This window comes from Labrus bergylta, chromosome 23 (genome assembly GCF_963930695.1).
Source record: "Labrus bergylta chromosome 23, fLabBer1.1, whole genome shotgun sequence".
In the NCBI taxonomy this organism is placed as follows: domain Eukaryota; kingdom Metazoa; phylum Chordata; class Actinopteri; order Labriformes; family Labridae; genus Labrus; species Labrus bergylta.
The window spans coordinates 8,907,177-8,932,466 of NC_089217.1; the positions used below are offsets into that span (position 1 = coordinate 8,907,177).

Sequence of the window (25,290 nt, forward strand, 5' to 3'; positions counted from 1 at the left end):
GCACCAACAATAATTGTAACCCGACACCTCCTCAGAGAGAAACAGAGGGAGGAAAGAATAGAGTTGGAATGAGAGGGAGATTGAAAAGGAGGAGAAAAAGGGAAAGTCGGGAAATTCCTAAAAAACTGAATTTTATTTTCATATTATAACTTTTAGTGTTTGCTGTAGTTTGGTATATGTACAAATTGATTTAGTAAATTTTGTAAAAAAAAAATTCAAATTATTCGGATTCAAATTTTATATTGTGTATAGCAACATTTTGTTTTTATAAAGATCCATTTGAAAAATGACAAATGTGTAACAAGCGCCAGGATACGTAAAGAAAGAGAGCTGCTCAGGACAGAGGAGAGGTGTTAGTGTCAGTGTAATGGATACTTGGGTCCTATTAAGCCTTTCATGGCTGAATAGCCCTGAAAGAGCAGTGGTGGCTGACAGTGTAAGAGGCTTTTGATCAGTGTGTGTCCCCCACCAAACCAACAGTTTGTTTGCCGTTAGCCTATCAAATGGGATCAATGCAAAAAAAAAAAAAAAAAGTGCATGACAAAAAGGGGCAGTGTGTGCGTATGTGCACGTAAGTATGGGTTTTTTTTTAGTTCAGTGAATACTGTGGTTCTACGTGTGAATACATATGTATTTTATTTTGAAGGGCGGCTGGAAAACGAACACGTGTGTTTGTGTCTGAGGATATTGTGCCTTTAGCGTGTATTTGTGTGTGTGTGTGTGTGTGTGTGTGTGTGTGTGTACAGTCGTGGTTATGGTTAAATAATTCCCTCAGAAAACAGAGAACGGCCAGTTTAACTCTTAACCTTTGTGTGACCTTTTGAATAGAGACACTGAAAATATCTAACCTGCTATGCTCCTAGCTAAAGGAATCGAGGTATAGGCCCTTTTTTTTTTTCTTCTGCTCGTGGAAAACCCCAGAGGCCCCCTGCTGATGAAATCCATTATTAAGCATGATTTGGTAATTGGTAAATATTGGTTTTGGAATACAAATGAACAATACTCGAACTGTCAGGGCAGCGGTAGCATAGCAGTCTGGTCACACCCCATGTACAGAGGCTGTAGGCCTCCAAGCCGACGGCCCCCGGTTCAAATATCTCTTCCCTGATTTCCCTTTTCTATCCCCTGTCCTCTGAAATAAAGCCCCAAACTGTCACCTCTGAACCTTTGACAGGAAGAAGGGGAGAACGTTTGACTTGATAAGTCAGCTCAGGGTGAAAGCATTGTGAGGGGATATCGAGTGCTTGAGTTGAACATCTAAATGGATTTCTCAGCATTTGATAGTGCACTTATATACCTGTGCTCCCTCCAGGCATGATGCTGTGCAACACAACTGGTGTTATGTTCTGAAGTGTTACAACTGAGTTAAGTGAGTCAAGCAAAATAAGGATCGCATGACACTCACTTAATTTAGCAGACGGATTTTTTTTTTTTTTTACCACAATGTTCCTCTCTCTATCAATTACGTTCCTTCTTCCCATTCCTTCCGTGTCTCTGTCTCAATCGTGTTTTCTCAAACTTGTTATAGCCAGAGAATGTGATGTTCACTACCTGCTGCTGATTTTATCAACAGAAACCTTGTCACAACAACAAACCTGAAGCCGTCTCTGTTTTCAGTTCCATGTCCACATTAGCACTTCACGCATGAAGTGCTCTCTCACATCTTTGAGCCGTTTTGTTCGTTTTGGCCTTAGTTAAGCAGGCAAAGAGCTAACAAGTGAGCTAACACCCTCAGACCTCCGGCACTAAAACAAGTCAGGTGTTCATTTGGGCTCATTTTGCATTGTCCGGCCCCTTGTTTGGGAATTGTCTGGGCAGGAACAGTGCTTCTATTCATTTCACCCGTCTCTCCCAGGGATCCTAAATGGGACATAGATATTCTAGCTGGGTCATTTCTTGGCCTAGCGCTCGATGCCCCTGAGTTCCCTGCTTAAGTACAGCTACTAAGAGCACTTGTGGAGGGCTCCAATCTGCTTCAGCATTGAAGGTGGAGGAGCAGTTGATACAGTGGTGCAGGCTTCTGAACTCCCCCGTGTGCCAAGCCAAAAGTTTCAGTTTGATTTAAATGTGTGTTTTTTTTAACCCCTTGCCTTCACCTGATGTGTTTGAACTATATGTCTGATTATACAGATCTCCAGGTGTCATGCAGGTTAACAGCTGGTGTCGGGTAAAACAATGTTTGCAGGCAGTCATTTTTTAAGTGTTGTCTTTGTTGTCGTTATACTCAACGCTGAAACCGTAATGTCCCCACACCACAGATTTGAAAGACACCGGTGCTCCTCCATACTGCGGCCTCTCCTCACCGCTCGCCATGTAAAAGTCATGAAATCTGACACCAGTGATGTCAGCTTCCCCCCCCCAACCTATAGTGATCGGGTATCAACTTGCAGAGAGGAGTTCCCTAATCCCAACGCGTGGACTCACAGGCACACACAATCCCAGCCAATTTGGAGAAAAATACAACGCATGGAAGCTCGTTTTACACAAAACCGAGAATATACCGCAATTGAACGGGGCATTTTGAACCGTGAATGCAATACAGAACACTTCAATATTATATTGAGATTTTTTGCACCCCTGTCGGTGTGCATCTCTGGGACTCAGTTAAGAGCATTGTTGATTGAAGCTGGTTTCTGCATTTCAGAGGTTTAAGTCATTTATAGATTAGTTTGAAGTGTCAAAAATGTAAAACAACGGCCGAGCAAGTTGTTTGTCAATCAATCGGAGTTGGTCTCGTTGATATCTGAGAGAAGAAAGGAAATGTCAATGCTAGTTATTATCATGTTTTGGAGATTTCCAACAAATGTAAAGAAATTGGATGAAAACGGAAAACTTCAGGACTGCTTCTTATTGTGAGATGCTTTCTCCAAATAGAGAGAAAATAGATGATTACTTTTTGGGAATCCCAAAACTCACTTTCTTAATTTATGTTTTGGACTTTTTGTGGCCTATCGATGCTTCAGCACTGTTCTGTTTATAGGGCTATTAGACTGTTCAAATCAATGATCCGGGGTCAGTCAGCCATCTGCATGTAATCCCACCTGTTCTCAGACATGTTATCCTCCAGACAAACTACCCACACCTCCACCCACAGTTCCTACCCTTTTCAAACTGTTCACTTATGAGGTGAAAGGAGTCTTTTGTTTGCCTGTTGATGCTATTCTCCTCAGTGAGGGCCTAACGAGAAAATGAGAAACACTTAACCAACCTTACTAGTACGGCATTCTCAGTGAGAGGAGGTTGACAAAAAGAAGAAGAAGAGGAGGAAAGTGGAGGCAGGAGGAGAGTTTCTTATTGGCTTATTGATCTGAAGGTGTTGGGCGTGAAATGGAGGGAGCTGCAAGAGCTGTCTGTTTGTGTGTATTTGTGCGTGTGCAGGTTTGATGAAATATGGGCCCACGTAGATCAGCAACCTGCAACTCTGACTCTACAGTGAATCCGACTCCAGCTTTACAGAACAGATGTGAAAAAACATAGTTTCTCTTCCTCTCCCTCCCTCACAATTTTCAATTTCAATTTCAATTTTAATTTTAATTTTAATTTTAATTTTAATTTTAATTTTAATTTTAATTTTAATTTCAATTTTAATTTTAATTTTAATTTTAATTTTCTCTCTCTCTCTCTCTCTCTCTCTCTCACACACACACACACACACACACACACACACACATGCACACTAACAAACACACACACCAGCTGACCCCACAACAGTCTGCATGTCTTCATGATAATCTCCATGTCCTGGCTGTTCAAAGCGTAGGCCCCCGTCTCATCACTTAAATAACCGAGAAATGCCCACTGTGCAAGGAGATAAGAGGACCTTTCATCGAGTGCTTCCAGATAGGAACGAGTGTACTCTCATACGCACACACACCAAACACATGCATGGGCAGATGAGTGCCAACTGACAGAAGCTCCCTACTGATGAGTGTTATAGCTGAAAGGGGGTTGAACAGACAACCAAGAGGATATAATAGTTTTCTTCTTGGTTGTGATTGAACTTGTGGAATGAACTAAAGTTGTTTTCCCCCCCCCTCTAGTTGTGACTGTCAGTTGGCTACATTTGTACCGCTATGATGTAAAAAGTCTTGCCTTTACATGTCGTCATTTTTCTGCTCGAAACGATTTCTCTAGAAAAAGGTGTCTCTATTCTTGAACTGTTCACCTGCTGTGTCTGGCATTCCTTCTGTTAATCATCTGCACATGGTTAGCCTTTGTGTGGTGCCACACTAGACAAGCAGCATTTTTCAGTGTGAAAATGTTTGCAGCAAGTTTAAACTTCTGCAGGTTTCCCTCGACTCACTGAATTGATGAATCCAAATTTTGCCCGAGTTGCAAATTTAGGAACCTTGACAGGTTGGGGAAACTTGCTGAGACATTTCCTGCTCTCACTCGTCTCTCTTTCTGTGAATCTTTTGTCTCTGCATGAGCCGACTCTACGTCTTTTGATTGATGGTGCTTTGATTGAGTTCACTTTCAGAGTGATGTTCGGGTGATTTCCCCTCTGCTTACAACAGACAGGATAGCTGTCAGAGAGTCTGTTGGCTTGCTGACATGCAATCCGCTGTAGGTCGGGAAAAGAAAAGACGAGACAAACGGGAGATGGGCCTTGACAACTTGTTGGACTCTGAACAGAACAGTAGGACTTAAACATATAGGGGCAATCGTTCCTTTCAAACAAGCTCAAGTGTTTTAGGCACACAACAGATGAGAAAACGATCATTTCTGAACACGCCTCACAGCAGTTGTGATTTATTGCTTTGGGCAGTGTTTCAGCACTTGGATATCTTAAATGATAGTGGAAAAAAAGGATTAAGGACTCGCCTGGGAGGGAGGAATGTTTTGCCCGATTGTGCTGTTGACTGGGGGTGTTCGGATGTGTGCAATAAGGTGGAGCTGACATAAAGTGTTTGCATAGTGATTGGTTGTAAGTCTCAAGGCTACTTACATGCATTGTATTGGTTCAAATGTTTGAGTCCTTGCTTAACAAAAGGAGACAAAAGCAGAAAGAGAGGGACAACCAGATGACAGTTGTATGCAGTTAAAGATCGAATAAATGTCTTTTACAATATTTTATGACACAGAATCTAAGCTGCTGGTTCATACCAGAGGAGAATGTGTGGTCTGGGTTTTACACTTCACAAGTGTTGGAAAGGAGGGGTCTCTTGTGTCTCTAGGAGGGCGGGGGGGAGGGGGGGCTTGTCACCTCTCTGAATTCTGTCATGCTTACAAAAGACTTGTTTGTTTTCTTGTGTAACTGACTGCCACCTCCCACTAACTGACCAAACACTGCTGTGGGCATTACACAGAAGAGTTCGACAGGGGCTTTGCCACCTTAACTGTCACCCATGTGAGTGAGAAATCAGGACAGAGAGAGAGAGAGAGAGAGAGAGAGAGAGAGAGAGGGAGAGGGGAATAACATGCTAGAAAGGAGCCACAGGTCAGATTTGAACCTGGGCTGCCCACTTAGAGGACTAGAGCCTCTGTGCGGCAAGCGCCCTAACCACTTGTCCACTGGCACCCCCTCATTTCATGGTCTCAATACATGCCTGTGTGTGTGTGTGTGTGTGTGTGTGTGTGTGTGTGTGTGTGTGTGTGTGGGGCTTCTTGGGAGGTGAGTGTGGTTGTCACTCAAAGTGACAGCTGGGCAGAATGTGTTTCAACAGTTTAAGTTGGTAATGACAAGCACAAACAGACAAGACAGACACAGTGTGTGGTGTACTGGGTCTGAGATTTATTTGTGTTTTTTGACTGCAAGGGTGTTTGTTTGTTTGTCGTAATACATAAAACAAGTGTGTCATTGGTGTGGCTTTTTTCACGGGTCAGCTCTTATCACCTCCTCAGCTGTCACCCCCTACGATGCATAACCCCTAATGTGTGACCCATCAATGTGCTCATATTGTTTTGTACAGAAATGACTATTGAATTAATCCACAGCAAATAATATGTTTAACACGCCAGGCTAAGAGGCTGTGAAAGCGCAATAACAAGACAATGTTGTGCTGTAAACACATTGCTGATCATAATAAAGGCTATCCAATGAGCTTGTTTGTGTTAAATGTGTTAAACCGTCTGATATAGGAATGTGTACAGCAAACATAACTTAAACAACAACATCAGTGCTTCTGCCTAAAGGGTCATCTATTTTTAAAAAAGTCCTGCGTAATGGCAAACTACACACAGAGTGGTTTTTTTTTTTACCCCCGTCGCATCTTCCTGTGACACACCCTTTCCATGGTTCAGCCCATCCTCTCCATGTGTGTTTGTGGGATCCCGTGCTAGCAGCTGTCCGGATCTAAAAAAAAAAAAAAAAAAAAAAGGGCATGTTGAAGTACAAGTGTGCAGTCACACTACTGTGATTTGAATTGATGCCACTTGATTGCACGGTCAATACATCGATCCGGTTTTAAAGTCTCAGCTCTTGTCTCGTTCTGCCTCATTAATCCTGCTTCACGTCTTCCCATTACCCTTTTGCATCTTTAAACATTACAATCCTTGAGTTTTTAAAACGTTTTGTTGATTTTTCCATTTCAGTGTTTGCCCGGCCAGCCTTTGCTGAGCATGCTGTATTGCAGTGCAAGGCTTTTCTTTGAGAAGCTGATAGATAGCTGACTGATTCAAACTGCTAATTTAACAATGTTTGACCCAGCTAGGCATAGCTCAGCTTGTGTGTAAAAGCCATACAACCAACATTAAAGAAGAAGAAGAAGAAGACATACTTTATCAATCCCTGAGGGCAAATTCAGTTTTGGAACTCTGTTTTTGAAAATGCTACACACACATGGGCCAGGATTACACACACATGCGCTAATCGAGTCAGAGTGAAGGGCTGCACATGAAAGGGCACATGAGCAGTTTTTGGAGTTTGTGACTTGCTTGAAGGGGAAGTGCTCGGGAAGTGAGCTGGCACCATCAACCAAACCCAATTGCACACCTTGGTCCAATGGGGACTTTAAACGATGAAATTCTGAGGCTGCGGTAGAACATCTGGGCTGCAAGGCGCCACGTTGTATTACAGGCCCAGTGGTATTGGTCAGCATCTACTTGAATACAACTATTTGACTTGAAGTCGGACAACCATAGTTCTCTCAGGAAGTGTGTGCAGAGCTCTGGTGGCAAGTTGGAGTGTTTCCCTGAGACACGGGGAGAGACAGGTGTGGATTGCCTTAGATAAATAAACACAGTAGCCAACAGATACTTTGTCTGTTCACACTGTGGCGAATGAGAACCTCCATTCCAGAACATTACAGCACCACAGCTGCTGCTTAATGTCACAGTCCTGCAGAGTGACTAATACTAATGTGTGTATTGCATTTGTATGTGTGCCTTTTGTCACTCGGTCGCCCTCCATGAATCAGGATTTATGTCCGCAGCAGCTGCAAAACGGTAACAGCTTGGCTGCAGTGAACTAATTGAACTTCATGTTGCTTCCCATTATTATTGATCCAAGTGTTGTTCGAGTCGCCCATGCTGGTTAGCGGTTAGCTTTAGGCCAGGCTGTTGAGCCGGTCTGTCCGCACCCTCCTGTGATTGGCCCTTCTGTTGAGAGGAGACCTTAGAAGTGACCCGATCTACATAAAGTGACAACACCCCCACCAAACACACACACTTGTGGAACAGATATGACACGCTCTTGCGCTCAGCGTGGTGGTGCAAGCTGTGCAATCTGACCCATCTTCCTGCCCGGCTTCAACAGTATTATCCCCCTCCCTGCAAATTTCATCTGGGCTCACCACCTGTTGTCAGCTTTCACCCAGCCAGTGCCCTCTGCAGACCTATAGCCATCTGTTTTCCTCTATAGGCACCAGAGCTTACAGTTGTGCCTGAAGTAGGTATGAGGCCAGACTCAAATCTCCCTCGGGGGAAGAAATCCTAGACTGATCCAATTACTCCCGTCTGCAGCTTGAATCACACCGAATCAACTCAGACTGGCAAACACTTAAATCAACACTTTGGTAGAAAGGTTGCATAGTAAACAAGTCGAGCTGTTTACATGCAGTGCAGAGATGGCAGAAGAGAGAATTTGGCCCAACCAGTCCTGTTGAAAGTTGCTAAAAGGAAGTTGTTGTTTTTTTTTTTTTTTACATTTGACACTTTTTTTTTTTTTTACAAAAGTGAGTTATAACACTGCTGCTCTTTGGAGCTGCAATTGTGTAAAAGAGAATAACCCCGCTCTCTCTCTTTCTTCCAGATGGCATCCACCGCGTTGTGGCCCTCTGCACGCTGCGCGTCACTATCATCACCGACGACATGTTGACCAACAGCATCACCGTGCGCCTGGAGAACATGTCCCAGGAGCGCTTCCTCTCTCCCCTGCTCAGCCTCTTCCTCGAGGGCGTGGCTGCCGTGCTCTCCACCAAACGGGAAGCGGTATTTGTGTTCAACATCCAGAACGACACCGACGTCCAAGGCTCCATACTCAACGTGACTTTTTCAGCTCTGCAGCCCGAGGGGGAACAGGGCAAAGGGACGTTCTTCCCGTCTGAGGAGCTGCAGGAGCAGATCTACCTCAACAGGACTCTGCTCAGGCTTATATCCTCTCAGGAGGTAACGCACAGATTGATACAAACACAAAAAGGCATATGTACATGCACACTCAGGAGCACACACAATTGTAAAAAAAAAAAGAAAAAAAAAAAGGAAAAAGTAGCATTATCCTTCCTCTCTCCAGGTTTTGCCATTTGATGACAACATCTGCCTGCGGGAGCCCTGCGAGAACTACATGAAGTGTGTGTCCGTGCTGAAGTTCGACAGCTCCCCTCCCTTCATAGCGTCAGAAACGGTTCTGTTTCGGCCCATCCACCCCATCAACGGGCTGCGCTGCCGCTGCCCTCTCGGTTTCACGGGAGACTACTGTGAGACGGAGATCGACCTGTGCTACTCGGGACCCTGCAAGAACAACGGGAGATGCCGCAGCAGAGAGGGAGGGTACACCTGTGAGTGCATGGAAGACTTCACAGGTGAGTTGTCAACAAGAAAAAAAAAGAAAAAAAAAGTGTTTGCACAGTGATTAAACGTTTTGTATGAACTTAATTATATTGTGCATAGAATACAAATTGCACATATGTGGTGCTAATCTCCGCGTATTTAACAGCTTTTTTTTTCCTGAAAGAAAACGTTTGTGTAAGGGCCCATTATGTACCTGACAAAGGCTTTATGACTCGTGCAAAACCGCCAAACCGCACTGACAAGTTGTTTAAGCACTCACTACCTATTGTTGTAGCTTGAGGTCGACCCTAGTTCAGGAAAGGAAAGCACGTGCACACACACACACACGCACACACACACGCCCACACACACATACATTTATCTGCATAGAAGATTTATTGCTTTATAAAAATGTACGGAATGCCATATATACTTGTCGTACCAGATTCTTCTCAGGTAACACTAAAACAGGCAAATAGGTTTCGGGATCAGTGAACAATAGTTATATTCTAGGATGATTAATGACTTAAGCTGGACATACATGTTAATTGAAACTGATTGCACAATCAAAAGGATCTAGAAAGTACACTTTTCCTCAGCATTCCAGAGTGTTGCTGTTCATTTATTCTTTTTTTTCCGTTTAAGTGCTTTACTGTAAGAATTTTACTTCACCGTTTTGTTGATTCTTGATGCCAAAATCGATGGCTTTCTTCAGGATATACTGCAGCAGGCACTCCTTCAGTGACACATCTATAAATCAGACTTCTTGCAACCCCACCCAGCGGCAATTGGCACACAGGCAAAGTTAGTGAAGATGTACACAATTATAAGAGACACAACTCGGAACAAAATGCTGATTATTCCGTTTCTTTCTACTTGATGTGTGAAGAGGTAACTGTTAATTAAATGTTAAGCCCTCTCAAATTCAGTATAATATGTTAAAAGTTTGTGTCACTGTCTTCAAGTGTCTTCAAGATCAATAAATGCAATCCATGGAAGTTTTTCTGCTAAACTGGCATGAAAGAAAACACTGATAGAGTTACCTATCTGCCCGGAAACTGGCGGTTACAGTCAATCCACACAGCATTCCACATGGCGGGTCATTTATTGGAGGCTTCAAAAGCTTTCATCGTTCTCATTGAAATCATTTTCCAAAATATTCCACAATGTCAGGGATATTCCTGCAAAAACTACCCCCGCCATGTACATCTGATACCTGATTGGCTGTCTCTCCCTAATTGGGCCTAGAGGGTCTCTGACAGCTGTCATCCCTCCTCTCCCCCGTCTCTCCCAACACTCTCCCCATTCTCTCTCTCTCTTCCTGTATCATATCTGATGTTATTACCTCATTATACCTGCTTTTGTCAATCACTGGCAGCGTCTCGCCTTCTTCCCCCGACTCTCCATGTCCATCCTCCCCACTCACCCATCAAATTTCCCTTACCTGTGTCGCCTTGTCCCCCCCTCTTTGAAGGTCACAGTTCAACTCTAGATAGTCAGGGGCCATAATGGCGCTGATGACAAGGAGGGCCGTTCTGTCCTCCTTGGGTTTCCTACATACAGGGAAACAGATCCTTATAATTCACCCTTGGAAAAAAGGATTATGCTGTGGAGAGAAGGGCTATTAGCTGGTTCCAGGCTGTGGGGTTGTGTGTGTGTGTGTCTTGGACGAGATCTTGTCTGGACAGCGATGTAGATGTACACCACTGCGTTGGACACACAATCGCACAACACCAATAATATTAGGCAGAAAGAGATCTGCTGATGTATTAGTGAAGGAATTTATATGAGCTGAGCCAGGAAACCAGACCCAGCTCCCTGATTGTACAAAGCAAGAGCAACATGGTCATTTAGGAGGAATTTCCCATGGGGAGACCCATTGCGCTAAGAAACCGAATTGGATAATATAATATAATGACTTTATACCAACATGCAGCCATCCAGTTATTTACTAAAGGACAGACTCAACTCAAGTCTGGCTCACAAGACCTGTCCACAAACAATCACCCACTTCACAGTGGCTGTCTGAGTTTGTTTGTTGGAGGAGATGGCTCAACTAACTTCCTACATACAGTCAGGCTATATAACATGTCGGTTTGTTCAAAGCTAAGATGCTGAGTTTTAAATATAAGGCACTCAGTGACATTGCCTTTCATCCTCATCTTAATTCAATAAACGTTTAAACAGTTGCACATCTGTACATGGAAAAGTGAATGTTCTGATCACTCTGCTGATTGTCTCATAATAGCTGAGGCTGAGTGGAGCACAGAGGTAGCTCTTTAGTGGGTTTAAGTTTCGACCATGCCTTGGGGCAAGAGCACAACATAAAACTGTAAAAAAAAACAAACATTTTCTATATGCTAACCACAGCACTTTATGTTACTTTGAGGACACTCAGTACATTCTTCCCTTGTTAAATGTGCAAAGCTGATCCTTAAAACATTTCAAATGATGCATTTGTTACATCCATTGTGTTTGATAGCAGTTTTCCTACACGTATCCCCCTCCAAAGTCATGATACAAATGACACAAGGTTAGTGATTAAAACCTCACATTGTATCTTTGATGTCAGTTCCTCAGGACAAAACAGATCACACCAAACCTAACTAAATTCCACCTCTAAACAGAGACGATGACGATGCACACGCTCCATGTAAAGTTGTAGTACTTACTCTCTCCACGATTTCTGACTCTATCCACTGTCCTGTCTCTAAATAAAGGCGTGTGCCTTCAGCCCAAAACAGAAACATGACTCTTCCACTGTCATGAGCTTTAGTAGAGAAGACTGTATTGTATTTACAGCTGTGGTTCATATTAATGTACTGATATTCTCTCCTACTCCTTTTTTTTCTCCAATCCTCTGCTTTTCTCTTAAGTATGGCCAGATGACAGTGTAGCAATGACTAAGGATCCATTAGGCCGACGGTCCAACTAGGACCTAAGGCCGACAATCACCTTGGTGTGTCAGGGCCTTAAAATTGGTGGTGGGTGGATCATAAAGGGCATGGAAAGCACGGCCATATTGCTGTTGTTTCTCAAATTACAATCAGGAACTTCTTGTAGGATCCAAACAGATGACGCATCGTACAAGTCTGTTTTTCAGTCAACTGTGGACAACATGCTTCACTGAAGTAATATAATGATGATATCAAATCGATGGAGTAATGCGATGACAGGTGGTTTAGCATTCACTCAATCCAGAAACAAAACGCTCTTCTGCAGAAAAGCCAGCATTGTCTCGCAGTATTCTGTAGATTGTTTGAAGAAGGTGGCCTTTTCAAACCAAGGCAGCCGTAAAGTTGTCAATCCTGTGTTTTCATTGTAGGCGACCACTGCGAGCTGAACGCATCATCAGGAAGCTGTATCCCAGGTGTTTGTAAGAACGGCGGGGAGTGTGTGAATCACCTTGCGGGTGGCTTCATGTGCCAGTGTCCTGAAGGAGAGTACGAAAAGCCCTACTGCGAGATGACCACGCGCAGCTTCCCCGGACGGTCTTTCGTCACCTTTCGAGGCCTGCGGCAACGATTCCACTTCACTGTTTCCTTCACGTGAGTACTGTGTTGTCGTCCTTTGTTTCTTTTTTTTTTTGTCTGTTTGTGTCTTTACCGATTAACAAATTCCTAGGCCTTGCTGTTAATGGACCTCTGCAACATGAAGCTAACTGTTTGTTATACCATGTCCACCTCAGTTTGGCTGGTGTTAGCTTCTCGCAGGGCTGAACTGACATACTGGGCATTCTCTCGGGGGCTGGGACATTTCTTGGGCAGAGAGAAAATTAGCTTTGAAAAGGGAATGCAATAGTTAAAAAAAAATGCTGATGGGCCCACAGAGCATTGGTTATATGTTTCTAATGATAGATCATCACGTCTCCCACTGGGCAGGCTCACCCCCCAACACAAAGGATAACTACTACTCTGTCATGTCTAAATGGAGCTAACAATGTGTTTATAAAAGAGGGGGGGTGGGGGGGTCCACAGGGATGGCGTTTAGGTGTGTTGTGTGTGACTGGTTGTGAAGAGCCAGTTTGACCCAAAAAATGCCAGAGCCATTTTTTTCCCCCAGTCCAACCCTTCCTGCTTCCCTAAAAAGCAGTCCTGCTCGGTCAGGAAATGTTGTCAGTCATCGACAGAAGCAGGCTCCTCTGAATAGAAATAATAAATGTTTCACACTGTAACTCTCGCTGATTCAAAACCAGCTGGAAAAGTTACTTCAACTGTCTCGAGCTGACTCTAGAATATTCCTGATGTGGCAAGTCCCCACGTAGAACGGGTAACAAGCCTTATGAAGATAAAAACAATGTATGACCCCCAATAAGTAGTATATTCTTGACATTTACGCTCAGTCCTCATAGTAAATCTGAGCTTGTTAGAAGTGCAGGTGTTGTGTTTGTAGAAATGGTAGAAGGAGATAATGGCGAGTATGAAGACATTCTGAATCTTAATCAGCTATCAAACTGTCTTTCTCCATTTGTTAATGTAACTCCAAACAGTAAATGCTTCATACCTTGTCAAAGCATATTAAGAGCAGTACATGTCTGCTTTCAACCGTAAATGAAGCTGTAGAAATAAACAGTTTTGGTTTTTTTTGCGGTTGGTTAAAGAGTGCTACCTAGGGCCTGCTGGGACTTGTCCACTCGTTTCCATTGTGTCTTCATTTTCTGCTCTTAATACACACAGCAGGCTCACACACTTACAGCAGTATGAAGAAGACGCACACAAACTACATCATGCGCGTGCAAGTTGATGATTGAAAAATAACCCTGACTTTGCAAGTTTGCAACACGATGAATGTTTCAAGAGAAAAACGTCTAGTGCATGTTTTCTTAGACACCCAAAGGTAATATGTGTTTGTTAATGCGAGATCAGACACCGTGGCGGTGAGAAAGGTTTGCAGTGCAGTGAAAACAGGAAAGGCTGTGTGATGACTTTCTTTTATCAGTGTTTGGCTACAGCCGTCCTGACTTCCTGCCCCGCTGACCTAACTGGCATCTGCCGGCTGACTCTGCTGCCCTCACCTTACACTAATAAAACACACGCACACACACACACACACACACACACACACACACACACAAACATAGACACATTTAAACTTTGTACCGTCTCATACACTCATGAGTAGGTTGTGGCTCATTAACCGGGCCTTTTCCCCCTCTCTCAAATGCGGTGATATACTCTTCGCATCCTCTCTGCAGCCACATCCTGCCTTTCCTTTCCAAGGGGCTTTTCCTCAAGGAGCTCCACTGTCTGTTTGAGTTGGATAGGTGCTTAAAAAATGTGACTGGAAACTTGAGCATGAGCAGAGATAAACAGTTTAAATCCACTCAACCAAATATTTGTGATAAACCTGAATCTCAAATATTGTATTTTAAACATGACTTTAGACCAAATATAAACAAACTAAATGACTGTCAAAGATGCGACCGTGTTCTGTATCTATTTTTGTGTTGGTTCCACCGCTGTGTGACCTTAAAAGAAGTCCTAAAATCCTCCGTTCTGTCTCCTCAGGTTTGCCACAAGAGAGAGAAACGCTTTGCTTCTATACAACGGCAGATTCAACGAAAAACACGACTTCATCGCTTTGGAAATTATTGACGAGCAGATCCAGCTCACCTTCTCAGGAGGTGAGGCCTCACTGTGTCTTGTTTGTGTACGCGCGTGTGTGTGTGTGGTGACCACTTTAAGTAATTGACGCCATCAGTTACAATGTAAGTGTTGTACTCGAACAATTCAATTTCGCTAAAACAACTTACACCACTCTTGCTTAACCAGTCTTATCCACATGTGTGAGTGTTTTCTGAAGTATGTGTTAGATACTGCATGTGTACAAATGTGCCATCGTTTTAATCTGTTTCACACTGTGTGGATTATTACATTGTGCTAAGGTGAGAGGGATGGATGTTCTGAGAGCAGCTGCTTCCTTTGAGAGTGAGCTGCCAGACTGATTGATGATGGCACACACACTGAACTGTCCAAAAAAACACCTACTTTACGCACAAACACACACACACACACACACACACACACACACACACACAGTCCAAAGCAGTTGGTCACTCTAAACACACCATGTTCCTTCTCCAACTTTCCAACCTTAGCACACCTTAAATATGTTTTTAGAATTGCATTCTCTGACACACACCCTCAGACGTCGTTCAAACTGTTAAAGGTTGGATTGCAGATCAAACACTTCTGTTTTGGACGACTGGCGGTTGTTCTCAAAGTCAGTCTACTTTCCCATGGTACCGTACAGGGAGGATTCCAGTTCAGTACGATTAAGTTGGGTGAGACCCATTTAGGAGCGCTGCCAAGTCCTTGTGCACTTCAAATCTGAAATAAGACATGACTCATCAAATGAAATATTGTTATTATTATTATTATGACAGATAGTTATTGAGAGGAGTGGGAGGAGCTTCTATGATTTGTCTGCGGTATATCTCCTTCAATGCTGGTCCATTATCATGCGGTTTAGCTAACACAAAGGAAAGTAGGACATACGCTCACATGCTTTGCTGCCCTTTTTCTGTTTTCTAATGTGCACAGCCAGAAAGCTGACACATCACTTATTAACTCTCTCATGCACTCAAACACAAGACACACACATAGCTTGTCAGTGTTTGCTGTTGACTTGTTTCCAGAGCGGTGGATTTTCTAGCAGGGCCGCTCCCGTCTTTGACAAACAGAGTAAATCTGCTCTCATTGTGCTCTGCTGTCTTCTTACTGTGAGCTGTTCACGCTCGCCGTTTTCACATTATGCACTATTGGAGAATGTCCTGCTGTGCGTTCTCACATCAGCTCACTCTGACTTGCTGCGGAAAACATACTAGGGGTCTGGCAGGAGACACTCCGCTTGAATTATGAGTGAATAAATGTGGCTTTTTGCGTTCACACATGCAGCGCCTCCTGGGAATATCCTGAGTTTTTCAGGAGTTTGTTTTTTCCTGTAAGTGTCAAAGCCCTGACTGTTTCCCTCTCGTTTCCCTGACTTTCCCTCACACCGCTCACTAATTTTCCATGAAACCGCTTTAACTTTTACCGCACTCAATTATTCACTCCATTTACTATTTTTAACCCTTCTCATTTTTCCCTCTCTCCATTGTGATTCAGGAGAAACCAAGACCACCGTGGCTCCCTACATACCAGGCGGGGTCAGCGACGGCCAGTGGCACTCTGTTCAGCTCCATTACTACAACATGGTAAGGAAATCAATGACCCCCACCTGACGTTATGTGCCGCCTCCTCTCCTAAAATGTTAAAATGTCCTTCATCTTGTGGATGTAAACATGAGATGGCAACTATTCAAAGTTCATGTTTGAGGGGTTTTTTTCAATTCAGAATTAACCTAGTTAAATAGTGCCCATTTCCCCCCTGAAGATCAAGTCCAATAAAGATCAAAATTAGCACTTTCTGGGAAATGAAAAGTTAAGGAGTTGTTTCGAGGGAGTTCAGCGAATGAAATGTGGATTTCCTTGATCAGCAGAACCAAGTCCAATGACCTTGACAGCAAATCCAGATTATTTGGCAGTACTTGTTTGGCTGGCGTTATGAACTCTGACAGTAGCTTGACCCCTCTTCCTTGCAGTTTTCTTGCAAAAAAAAAAAAAAAAAGTACAGGGGCTTTAATGGGAGCTCAAAGATCAACAGCTGTATCTTCACATTCAATTTTCCAAATTTCAATAAACGTTGGATTGACGTTCCCACGAAGGGCAAAGCATGTGATCATATTGCTTCTTTATTATGTTCAATCTTTGTAAAGAGACGGAAGAGAGATTAGAAGAGTTTACATTTCAGTCAGTTGTTGGTGTTAATTTCTCATCAGACTTCCAGAGCCTGCAGTCATTTCTCTTATATTACCGTTTAACCAGACAGGAAAATAACACAACAATGGCCTTCAAAACATGTTTATTATCAAGTTTGTGTCTGGTCATTAACAATGCAAGTCTTGTAATGTCAGTTTGTCAGCTGCACATAGGGATCTTCTGGTCAGTATTCTACCACAAAGGAGAAGAAGACGTGTAAAAACGTAGTGAGGTTGTTCTGGGCGTATTTCTTAGCCTTTAAAAGCTAATATGTTACCTGATTAGCACATGCTATGCTTTGTTCCGACAAGAGTTCCACCCCTCTTTCATTACGTTTTTAAAGATAATTTCTTCCCTTTGTGGTTCTTCCACCATGTGTACAACAACACTGGGTGTTGTGGCATCACTGGCCTGACCCAAGACCTCCAGCAGCGCATGTCAGCAGCGACTTACTGCACACATTTCAGACTGAAGTTGATTGCACTTTTTGTGACTAACATCTTTAGTATACTCAGCTGCCTTCACATTAAAGCATTCGTCAAAGCAGACAAATCAGACTACCATCATGTATTGTTTTAGCTGGAGGATCATCACTGTATCTATTTCTTGAGGTGAACTTAGGCTGTATGCTTGCATGCTAAAAAGCATCGCCTTTGTGATGTTACAGACGACTGCTTTTAAGTTGCTACAAGGTCACTATCACTTGGATTCATTGCATGACACAGTGTTTGCTCTGAAGAGCTCTTTTTTTGTCTGTTGCGTTGTCTTGAAATTGGAAAGATGTGTCCTTGGAACGGACAGATTCATTTGCATGGTTAAACAAGTTTTCTGCGTTGAATCTGTCCTCTGCAGTTTATGTTTTTATGTTGAGTTTTTTTTCTTGCTCTCTACTACTATACATGCAAATCAAGAAGTACGCCCACAGAAACACGCTCATCACACTAGTATTAAGAGTGTTTATTAGTGTTATAAGCCTGTAAAGTGGGGAATGTATGCGTTCTGTCTTAATACAGACCAGGGATTTGCAAAGCAGGTGACACATTCCGTTGAATTAGCCTGAGGCCGACTGTAACCCTGACAAAGTATCAGCTTTTCTTCACGTGTTGAATGATCAGAAGTTGGATTGACGGATGGTAATTTAATCCCACGTCAGTTGCTGGGGGATTAGGGGGAAAAGTAGATAGCAGAAAGGAGCAAAGTTCTCACTATAGATTAGTTGTGTTGACATGCGAATGCATTGACATGCTTGAAGACTCACGTAAAGCTGCTGAGTATGAAAGAGCACACACATTTGTCTGTAGCTATCATTGCTTGCATAGCCTAGAGAGAGTTAAGACCAGATCAGGGCAGAATAGTCCAACTGTGATGTCATCCACAGTCATGTCATGCACAAAACCACACAGGTTATGTGTGGTTTTGTGTCAGAATTTATATCTTACTACAACTGATTTCCTGTTTTATAATCCATATACTGTAAGCAGGATTGCATGCACCTTTGATTTTTTTTGTTTTTTTTTGGTAATTAAGCATAAATAGTTGTAATAATGTATATTACCCCAAAAAATACTTGTATACAAAAAATACTCTATATAAGTGAGGTCCTCTACTAGTGTTGAAATACTCAAAATCTGTCTTGGTCTCGAGATCACTTTTTGAAAGTCTCGGAATCGAAAGCATTTTCCAGCTACATGGAAAACAAAATTATTCTCAGTGTTCACAAGAGGTACATTTTTAGTCTTTAAACTCACTTAACTAATTCCTAGGTTAGAAAAAAAAAATCATTTAGCCATTGTTAAATCATACTTACGCTTGCAGATGATTGATTAGTTAAAACAGATAGCAAACAAATGCATTGAGATCTCTTTCACTCTTCACTTAACAGATGAACCAATACTGTGGGTTCACACAAGCCGACCCAAGGTGGTTCCTCTCATATAAGCCCCAGTTGTTGTTTTTTTAACGGTCGTAACAGCACACTCACACAACACTAATTGCGTGCTGATTTATTGGGTCAGATGATGAGGCAGTTGAAGTTTTGCGTGCTTTTCGAGGGTGCCCTCTTTAAAAAGCTGCTGCTGCTGCTCCCTTCAGAAAAAAAAGCCTGGGTGCCTCTTCTTAAAAACAGAGGTGAAAGGTCGGGGGGGGGGGGGGGGGGGGGGGGGGTTGGCATGACAACAGACATGGACTTGCCATTGTTATAGCGATCTGGGTCGGTTGGAAAGCTGTGTGTGTGCGTGTGTTTGCATCGTAGGGGGGGTCAGGCAAATAGGAGGCTACCGTGTGAGTGTTTGTGTGTGTGTGTGTATGTGTGTGTAAGTGTCTGAGCATGTGTGAGGTGGATGTGTGTTTTTCAATCTGTGCATATGACCGTACATCTATTAGACATTTCACACAATTGAAGTGGAGGGATAAAAACATTTTTGAAATTCCATGGTGTGTATAGTTTCAAGGACATTTGAGCGGGACATGCGAGGCAACGCGAGAGAGCAAAATCTTCGACACAGAAACGAGAACAGAAGAAGCATGTAGATGGGTATTCTTGAAGAATCGAGACGTTTTGGCTTGGCTATGTGTTTTGATGCTGGAGATAGTGTAATTAAGCCGGACACTAGGCAGGAAGGAATGCATGATTTACTCTATTTTAATTCATTTTACCACCACAACAACCACCATGATCTCACAGCAGGATCGTATTTAAAAGTGTTACTTTGGCAAATATGGACTATTTACATCTAGACTGTGCAGACAGCATTCCCAGACGGTCTTAGCTGGCTCTTATCACCAGTGAATACTAAAAGTTCACTCTGCTTCTGCGATTCCTCCCTCACACTCATGTCTGGTGTTGTTTATAGGGCAGGACTTTAATCACCGGGACATTATGCGCAAATGACTTCACAGCATAGCTTGAATTACATTCTGGATATACTGTGTGTGTTTATTTGCATTCCTGTGGACTGCTACAACACCGAATGTAACTCACTCAATCAGCTGTATTTGGAAATGGATCTGGGTCTCGCACCATTCAGGGCTTGTCCCGCAAGCAAAGGGGTATACACTGTGTGATTTCGGCCCGATTTAGACGCAATGTTTGAGGCTTACGACTCATTTTTAGCCCGATCACACGTCATCAGTCATTAGTTGTTGCACTGAGGCACGACGGCCTATCGCAGCCTGATCATCTGCAACATAGCAGTCGGATGATTTTCTGGCATGTTTGACATTTTGCTCATAGAACTGCACAGACTAGCACAGTGAGAGCAAAGCCACGAGCCAATTCCCAGACTACAGGACTTTTTTTTTTTTTCCGTATTACATCTGCACAGACATTGACAGACAGTGTCCGAAATCACCATGGCAACAGCAGGCATGCCTGTTTAAGCTTTGAAAATACTGCTGTCAGCCGTAGGCCTATTTCAGCCGTGCATATGGCAACTGAGATAGCCTACACATATATCTGACTCCAGCCTCTGTCTGTGTGCTCTGTCAGTGTGAGATCTCAGGTCATACCCACTCAGGTTGTACAGTGTGAGGAAAACAATCACTGTATTTGATCGTAACACTTTTGCAATGATTGATGTTTTAGACTGAGTTTTGGATTCTTAAAGCCCATCAGTCGTTGTGACAAACCCACAGAGTATTTAGCAGCGTGCCACCTTCACCCCCGTCCCTCTACCGGCTTTACGGATCATTTCAACATCTTTTACTTACAAGTAGATGTTTTGCTTGTATGGCTGAAACTTTATATTTTTAGGTTAGATTCTGCACACTCCAGCTTTTCTAAGCAGCTGATTTCAGCAACAAGAGCTTTGAAGAATGCTTTCAATATACAACGTATGTGTCATTTTTGGTCAAATCAGCAATGAGCATCAAGTCAGTAAATTGCCGAGTGTGTCTAAATATTTCTATTTCAGAATCTTGCATGTTGAGTTTATTGTCTGAACAGCCTTCATCTGGACAACTGCTTTGAACACTTATCTGTTCTTTTCAATAAATAGCTGCTCCTCTCGTCTTTGTATGTTCTCTCCTTCTCTTTGTTGATGTCTTAGATTTCATTGGGTTTCCACGACAAGTAGATATGCAGTTTAACACATAAACACACACTCTCTTTTTGTTGGATGATAGCTTTTAAAATAAATACTCTGCCTGCGAGTGGCTTTTGGAGTTGCTATACATCTCCTCTTTGCATTTTTATTGCTAATAGTGAAAAAAAATCCACATGTGGTATTCTGGGTGGCCTTGATGACTGCGAGGGACAGACGTGTGACGTTGTCAAGGTAACACAGAGACATAACCGCACTTCAATAGTTGTCAAGTTTTTTATGTGGGTCTGCATAAATATGGTTAAAGGTTTGTGTATTTCCCCCACTTCTTGCTTCTTTAAAAGGCTAAGTATTTATTTTGAGAGGTGAAGCACCAGACTTTATGTTTCCTCTCAGGATATGTTTTCAGAGGAAGAGGCCTGGTTGGTCTTTGTTCTTCTGGACATAGGTCTCCCCCATACCTCAGACATTTTAGGTCATCATCATCACACAAAAGGGGCAGGAGGTTTGCGTCAGCAGACCTGAGAGTGTGGGTGGAGGAGCTCAGACAGGTAGGCACTAGGCAGGTTATGGAGGAGGGCTTTATAGGTGATAACGAGGAGATCGAAGTGGATACGCTGGGCGATTGGGAGCCAGTGGAGATTATGAAGGACGGGGGTGATGTGGAGTGTGTGAGAAGACGAGTAGCTGGAGTATTCTGTAGTAGTAGTAATAGTAGTTCTGGATATTGTATTGAGTGTTTAGGATGATGAACCTTAGATTGGACTGGGTGGGCGTAGGCGGGCAATGTTTCTCACATGGAAAAAAAAAGCTGTTTTGGTGATGTGTTTGATACGTTTGTCTAAGTAGATGGTTCGATCAAAGATTACGATTATTATAAAAACATAGTCATTTAGTGTTGTATGTTTTTGTTTCTGTCTTGTAACTACCGGCGATGACATTTGGAAGCTAGTTTCAGACTTCCTGTGTTTAAATTTCACCTGCTGTTTACATAGCCAGGTATTTCACGGTGTGATATCTGCCAGAGATGTCTGATAGCCTGTTGTCTGAGGTTTTTGGAGAAGGGTTTGTGAAAGGCTTACAAAGAGAGGTGTGTTTTACTTTGGCTGTTGTGTGTGTTGGCAAATTTTCCCGTTTTGTGTCTTTTTTGTATTTTAAACAGTTACTTGTTTGAACATATAGACAAAAACCTCCAAATAGACGGAGGAAATACAATCAATGTGCACTCAAAAAACACCATATATATGCATTTAACATTTTTTGGGTGCAATTACACCTTACTGCAGCCAGTTAACAAAACAGGAAAATCCCCCAAACTCAATAGGAACTGGACAACATGCCCAAACATCAAGACATCCAGCACACCACACCAGTGTATGACGTTGGTTTGGTTGCGGGCTGCAGGTCTAACGCAGTGTCTCTTTCTCACGGTGTTTCTCTCCCAGGAGGGGGTGAGTCTTGTGGACTCCAGCGGGGCTCTGCGGCTCCCGCTCTATACTGCCTGGCTGAAGCTCAATCAGAAGGAGGTAACCTCTGACCTCTAGCCTAGTCCCTACTGGTGCTTTTTCCCCACTGGGGTCTCATTTAGTACTTGTTCTGCTTCTAGTACAATCTTCTGGACTGACTTTACTGTACATGCTTACCACATTCTTAAAAAAGGTAACACGGCGTCTTAAACTAGCGTGTTAGCTCTTATTTACCCTCACTCTGGTCTGGTGTTGACATTAGCAGAGGCTTTAGCATTTTTCTTTTGGGTTAGCTAGTTTTGGTGTGGCAGTTGAAGGTATGTTTACTTAGTTGTGATGTGATTGCTTTTGTCTGTCTTTCCCTTGTTGTTTTGTAGTTAAGACACGGTGTTCCGCTTTCGACCTGGTTTCACACAAGCTTTACACTTTTCTTGTGAACTTGCTAAATCTGACTCACAGTACGGATTTCTTACCAATACACATTGTCCCTGATATCTAAAAATTCTCAAATGCTTTTTCTTACTCCTTCAATGTTTGAAATGTAGTTTTTATGTTTAAGGTGTTTTTACTTTTGAATGTTTACTGACCTGCAGCTATCCTTTGCTGCTCACAGTAGCTCTTTTCATACATAGAGCCGTAACTAAGCTCAATCTTTGTACATTCATTCTTACTGCAATGGTATATTCTTGCCTGGCATTGCGGAAGCACGCCAAAGCAGGAGCTCCACATACACACACACACACACACACACAGTCAGGCATGCACACACACACACACACACACACACACACACACACACACACAGCGCTGCGCTCTCCCACTGACTCAGCTGATCCTGCCTCGCCCCTGAAACGCCTCTGTTTCTACCTTCGAAGACCGTTACAGAGGGTGTGATCTCTTCATCCCCCCTTTAAGCCTCCACCACGATCAGATTGACGGCAAAACGTTGGCAGGAATGTATATCATACTTTTGGGATGCCCCGGACCCCTTGCTTGCCACTTTTTTTCCCACTGGCTGACAAATCTTTTATGTTTGTGGAAAAACCTTCATAACTGTCTGCTCTGTAGTTGAGAGCAGAAATGATACAGTGACAGCCTCATCTGTTAGCTCTCTTTGACTACTCCAATTAAGATGTGTTCAGCTGTTATAAACGTGTGTGAGACCTGCCAGGCAGACAGACAGGTAAGTGCAAGGCAAGTGATCAGTAACTTTGTTTTCCTTGGCAGCAGTGTGACCGGCAGAGGCACAGATTTTTATCAGAGAAGATTGTTGTTGCTCAGATATTCTTTGAGATGGCCCTTTTAATGAGCATTGAAAGCAAATTCTACAATTCTACAAATCATTTAGCCGACGCTTTCATCCAAAGCGACGTTCATCAGAGAGTAAGTACAACACAAACAAGAATAAAGAAGTGACACCAGTAAGTGCTCCCATGCCTCTGTTTAGACTGATTTAGTTAAATGGATACATTTTTAGTTTGCATTCTGAATCTTATCTTGTGAAGATATATTTCATGAATATGTCATACAATCCACCTTCATACATTACTGGTTAACTCTCTCATATCTTTGTGTCTATCCAACTCTCATTTTTTCATTCTTACCTCACCTCCTGTGATGTGAGGGAGCGTATGAGTAAAAAAAAAAAAAAAGAGCATTTTACACACCTCACCTAGCGTGACCTATCCCTCTGATTCACATCCTTGAAAGTAGACAACAGAATCGGTGGGGAAGCGAGGCGATAAAGAGGCAGAGGAAGGTGCAGAAAGTACGTTTAAAGAGAGAAAACCTCCACATTGTTTATTATCATTATTTAGTACCGGCACTATCTGCGCCTCCTTTAGCAACTCTCTGTCTCCTAATCTTTCTCTCTTATCTCTCTCCACTTATATACTACTCTTATCTACTTTAAATTACCCCTATCAAGCTCAGTGTTATTGTGCCACTGCTTTGACTGATTTAGCATTTGCATCACTCTGATGCTTCAAGGCATCAAGGAGGTACGAGGTGCCGAGGGACAATCCTGCATCAAACATCTTTTTAATTTGTGGTTTCCTTAATCCTCATGGCCTAGTTTGTATTTTTAAATAGCTCCAAGGTAGCTAGGTGCCTCTTGCTTCTAGTCCTGCTAAGCTAAGCTAACTGGCTGCTGACTGTAGCTGCACTGAAATCAACAGGACATGGTCATATCATAAATGTTGATCTTGCTCTGGGTTGGTCACTTTTCAACACTATTTGAAAAACTATATCTGCAAAGTTAAGGGCTAAAAACCTGCTCGTAGAATGTGGTCATCAAATATCTATTAGACATTAATCACAGTGATGTGAGTACAAAAGCACGGGGGCCATGTTCACCTTTTGTCAAGTTGCATTTCAAAATGGATTTTCTGAAGATGTTTCAAATAGGATGATGTTACCTTTGCCTCAGTTTTTTTTTTGGGGGGGGGGGATCCTCTGGAAATGCATTCTCCTGCTTGGAAGCTACGAGCAACAATGGCCGCTGTCCATATGTTACCTTGAGAGATAGAAGTGTGATGATAGGAGGAAGACAGCAGTAACCCATAGGCTTGATCACCGAGCATTGTAGCTTTGTGTAACGCATCTGGGAACGGTGTGTTTGTGCTGAATAAATTCACACTTCTAGGTTTACATAGCCAGAGGGCAGGTGAGGTAATGTTGACATGACAGCCTGTTGCTACTGATATGAAGCTAGGACACGTTATAGTCTGTTCACTCAAACTCTTTCACTTTTATATTTCAAATGAAAATATTGGTTGAAGTTCAGTAGCTATATTTATGTTGGCCTAATTTGTGAATCACACCCAACTTCAAATATCAGTGGATCACATTTTCAAATACCAGGGAAGTGCAATTATCATCCCGGAGTTGGAGGAACGACGGCGTTTTCCTCAGGCGGATACAAAAAAACAAAACAAAGAATGTGCGCCCTCTTTCCTTTATTATCAATATGAACCGTGTGGCTGTCTGCAACCCTGCTACTTCCTGTCTCGTACACATTCAAGCTCGCCGCTTCCTCGCATAACACTGCAGTCCTCTC

At 42.8% G+C, this 25,290-nt stretch overlaps 1 protein-coding gene across 4 annotated transcripts in view; it reads left to right on the plus strand.

Moving 5' to 3' along the window:
* celsr1a (cadherin EGF LAG seven-pass G-type receptor 1a) overlaps nucleotides 1-25,290 on the plus strand; it is a 69,302-nt gene that overhangs the window by 20,964 nt on the left and 23,048 nt on the right. For all 4 annotated transcript variants that reach the window (XM_065951087.1, XM_065951090.1, XM_065951089.1 and 1 more), the window contains exons 2-6: nucleotides 8,192-8,547; nucleotides 8,672-8,960; nucleotides 12,254-12,476; nucleotides 14,436-14,551; nucleotides 16,035-16,123. In XM_065951087.1, the coding sequence (XP_065807159.1) occupies nucleotides 8,192-8,547; nucleotides 8,672-8,960; nucleotides 12,254-12,476; nucleotides 14,436-14,551; nucleotides 16,035-16,123 (1,073 nt within the window). The remainder of the gene's footprint in view (nucleotides 1-8,191; nucleotides 8,548-8,671; nucleotides 8,961-12,253; nucleotides 12,477-14,435; nucleotides 14,552-16,034; nucleotides 16,124-25,290) is intronic.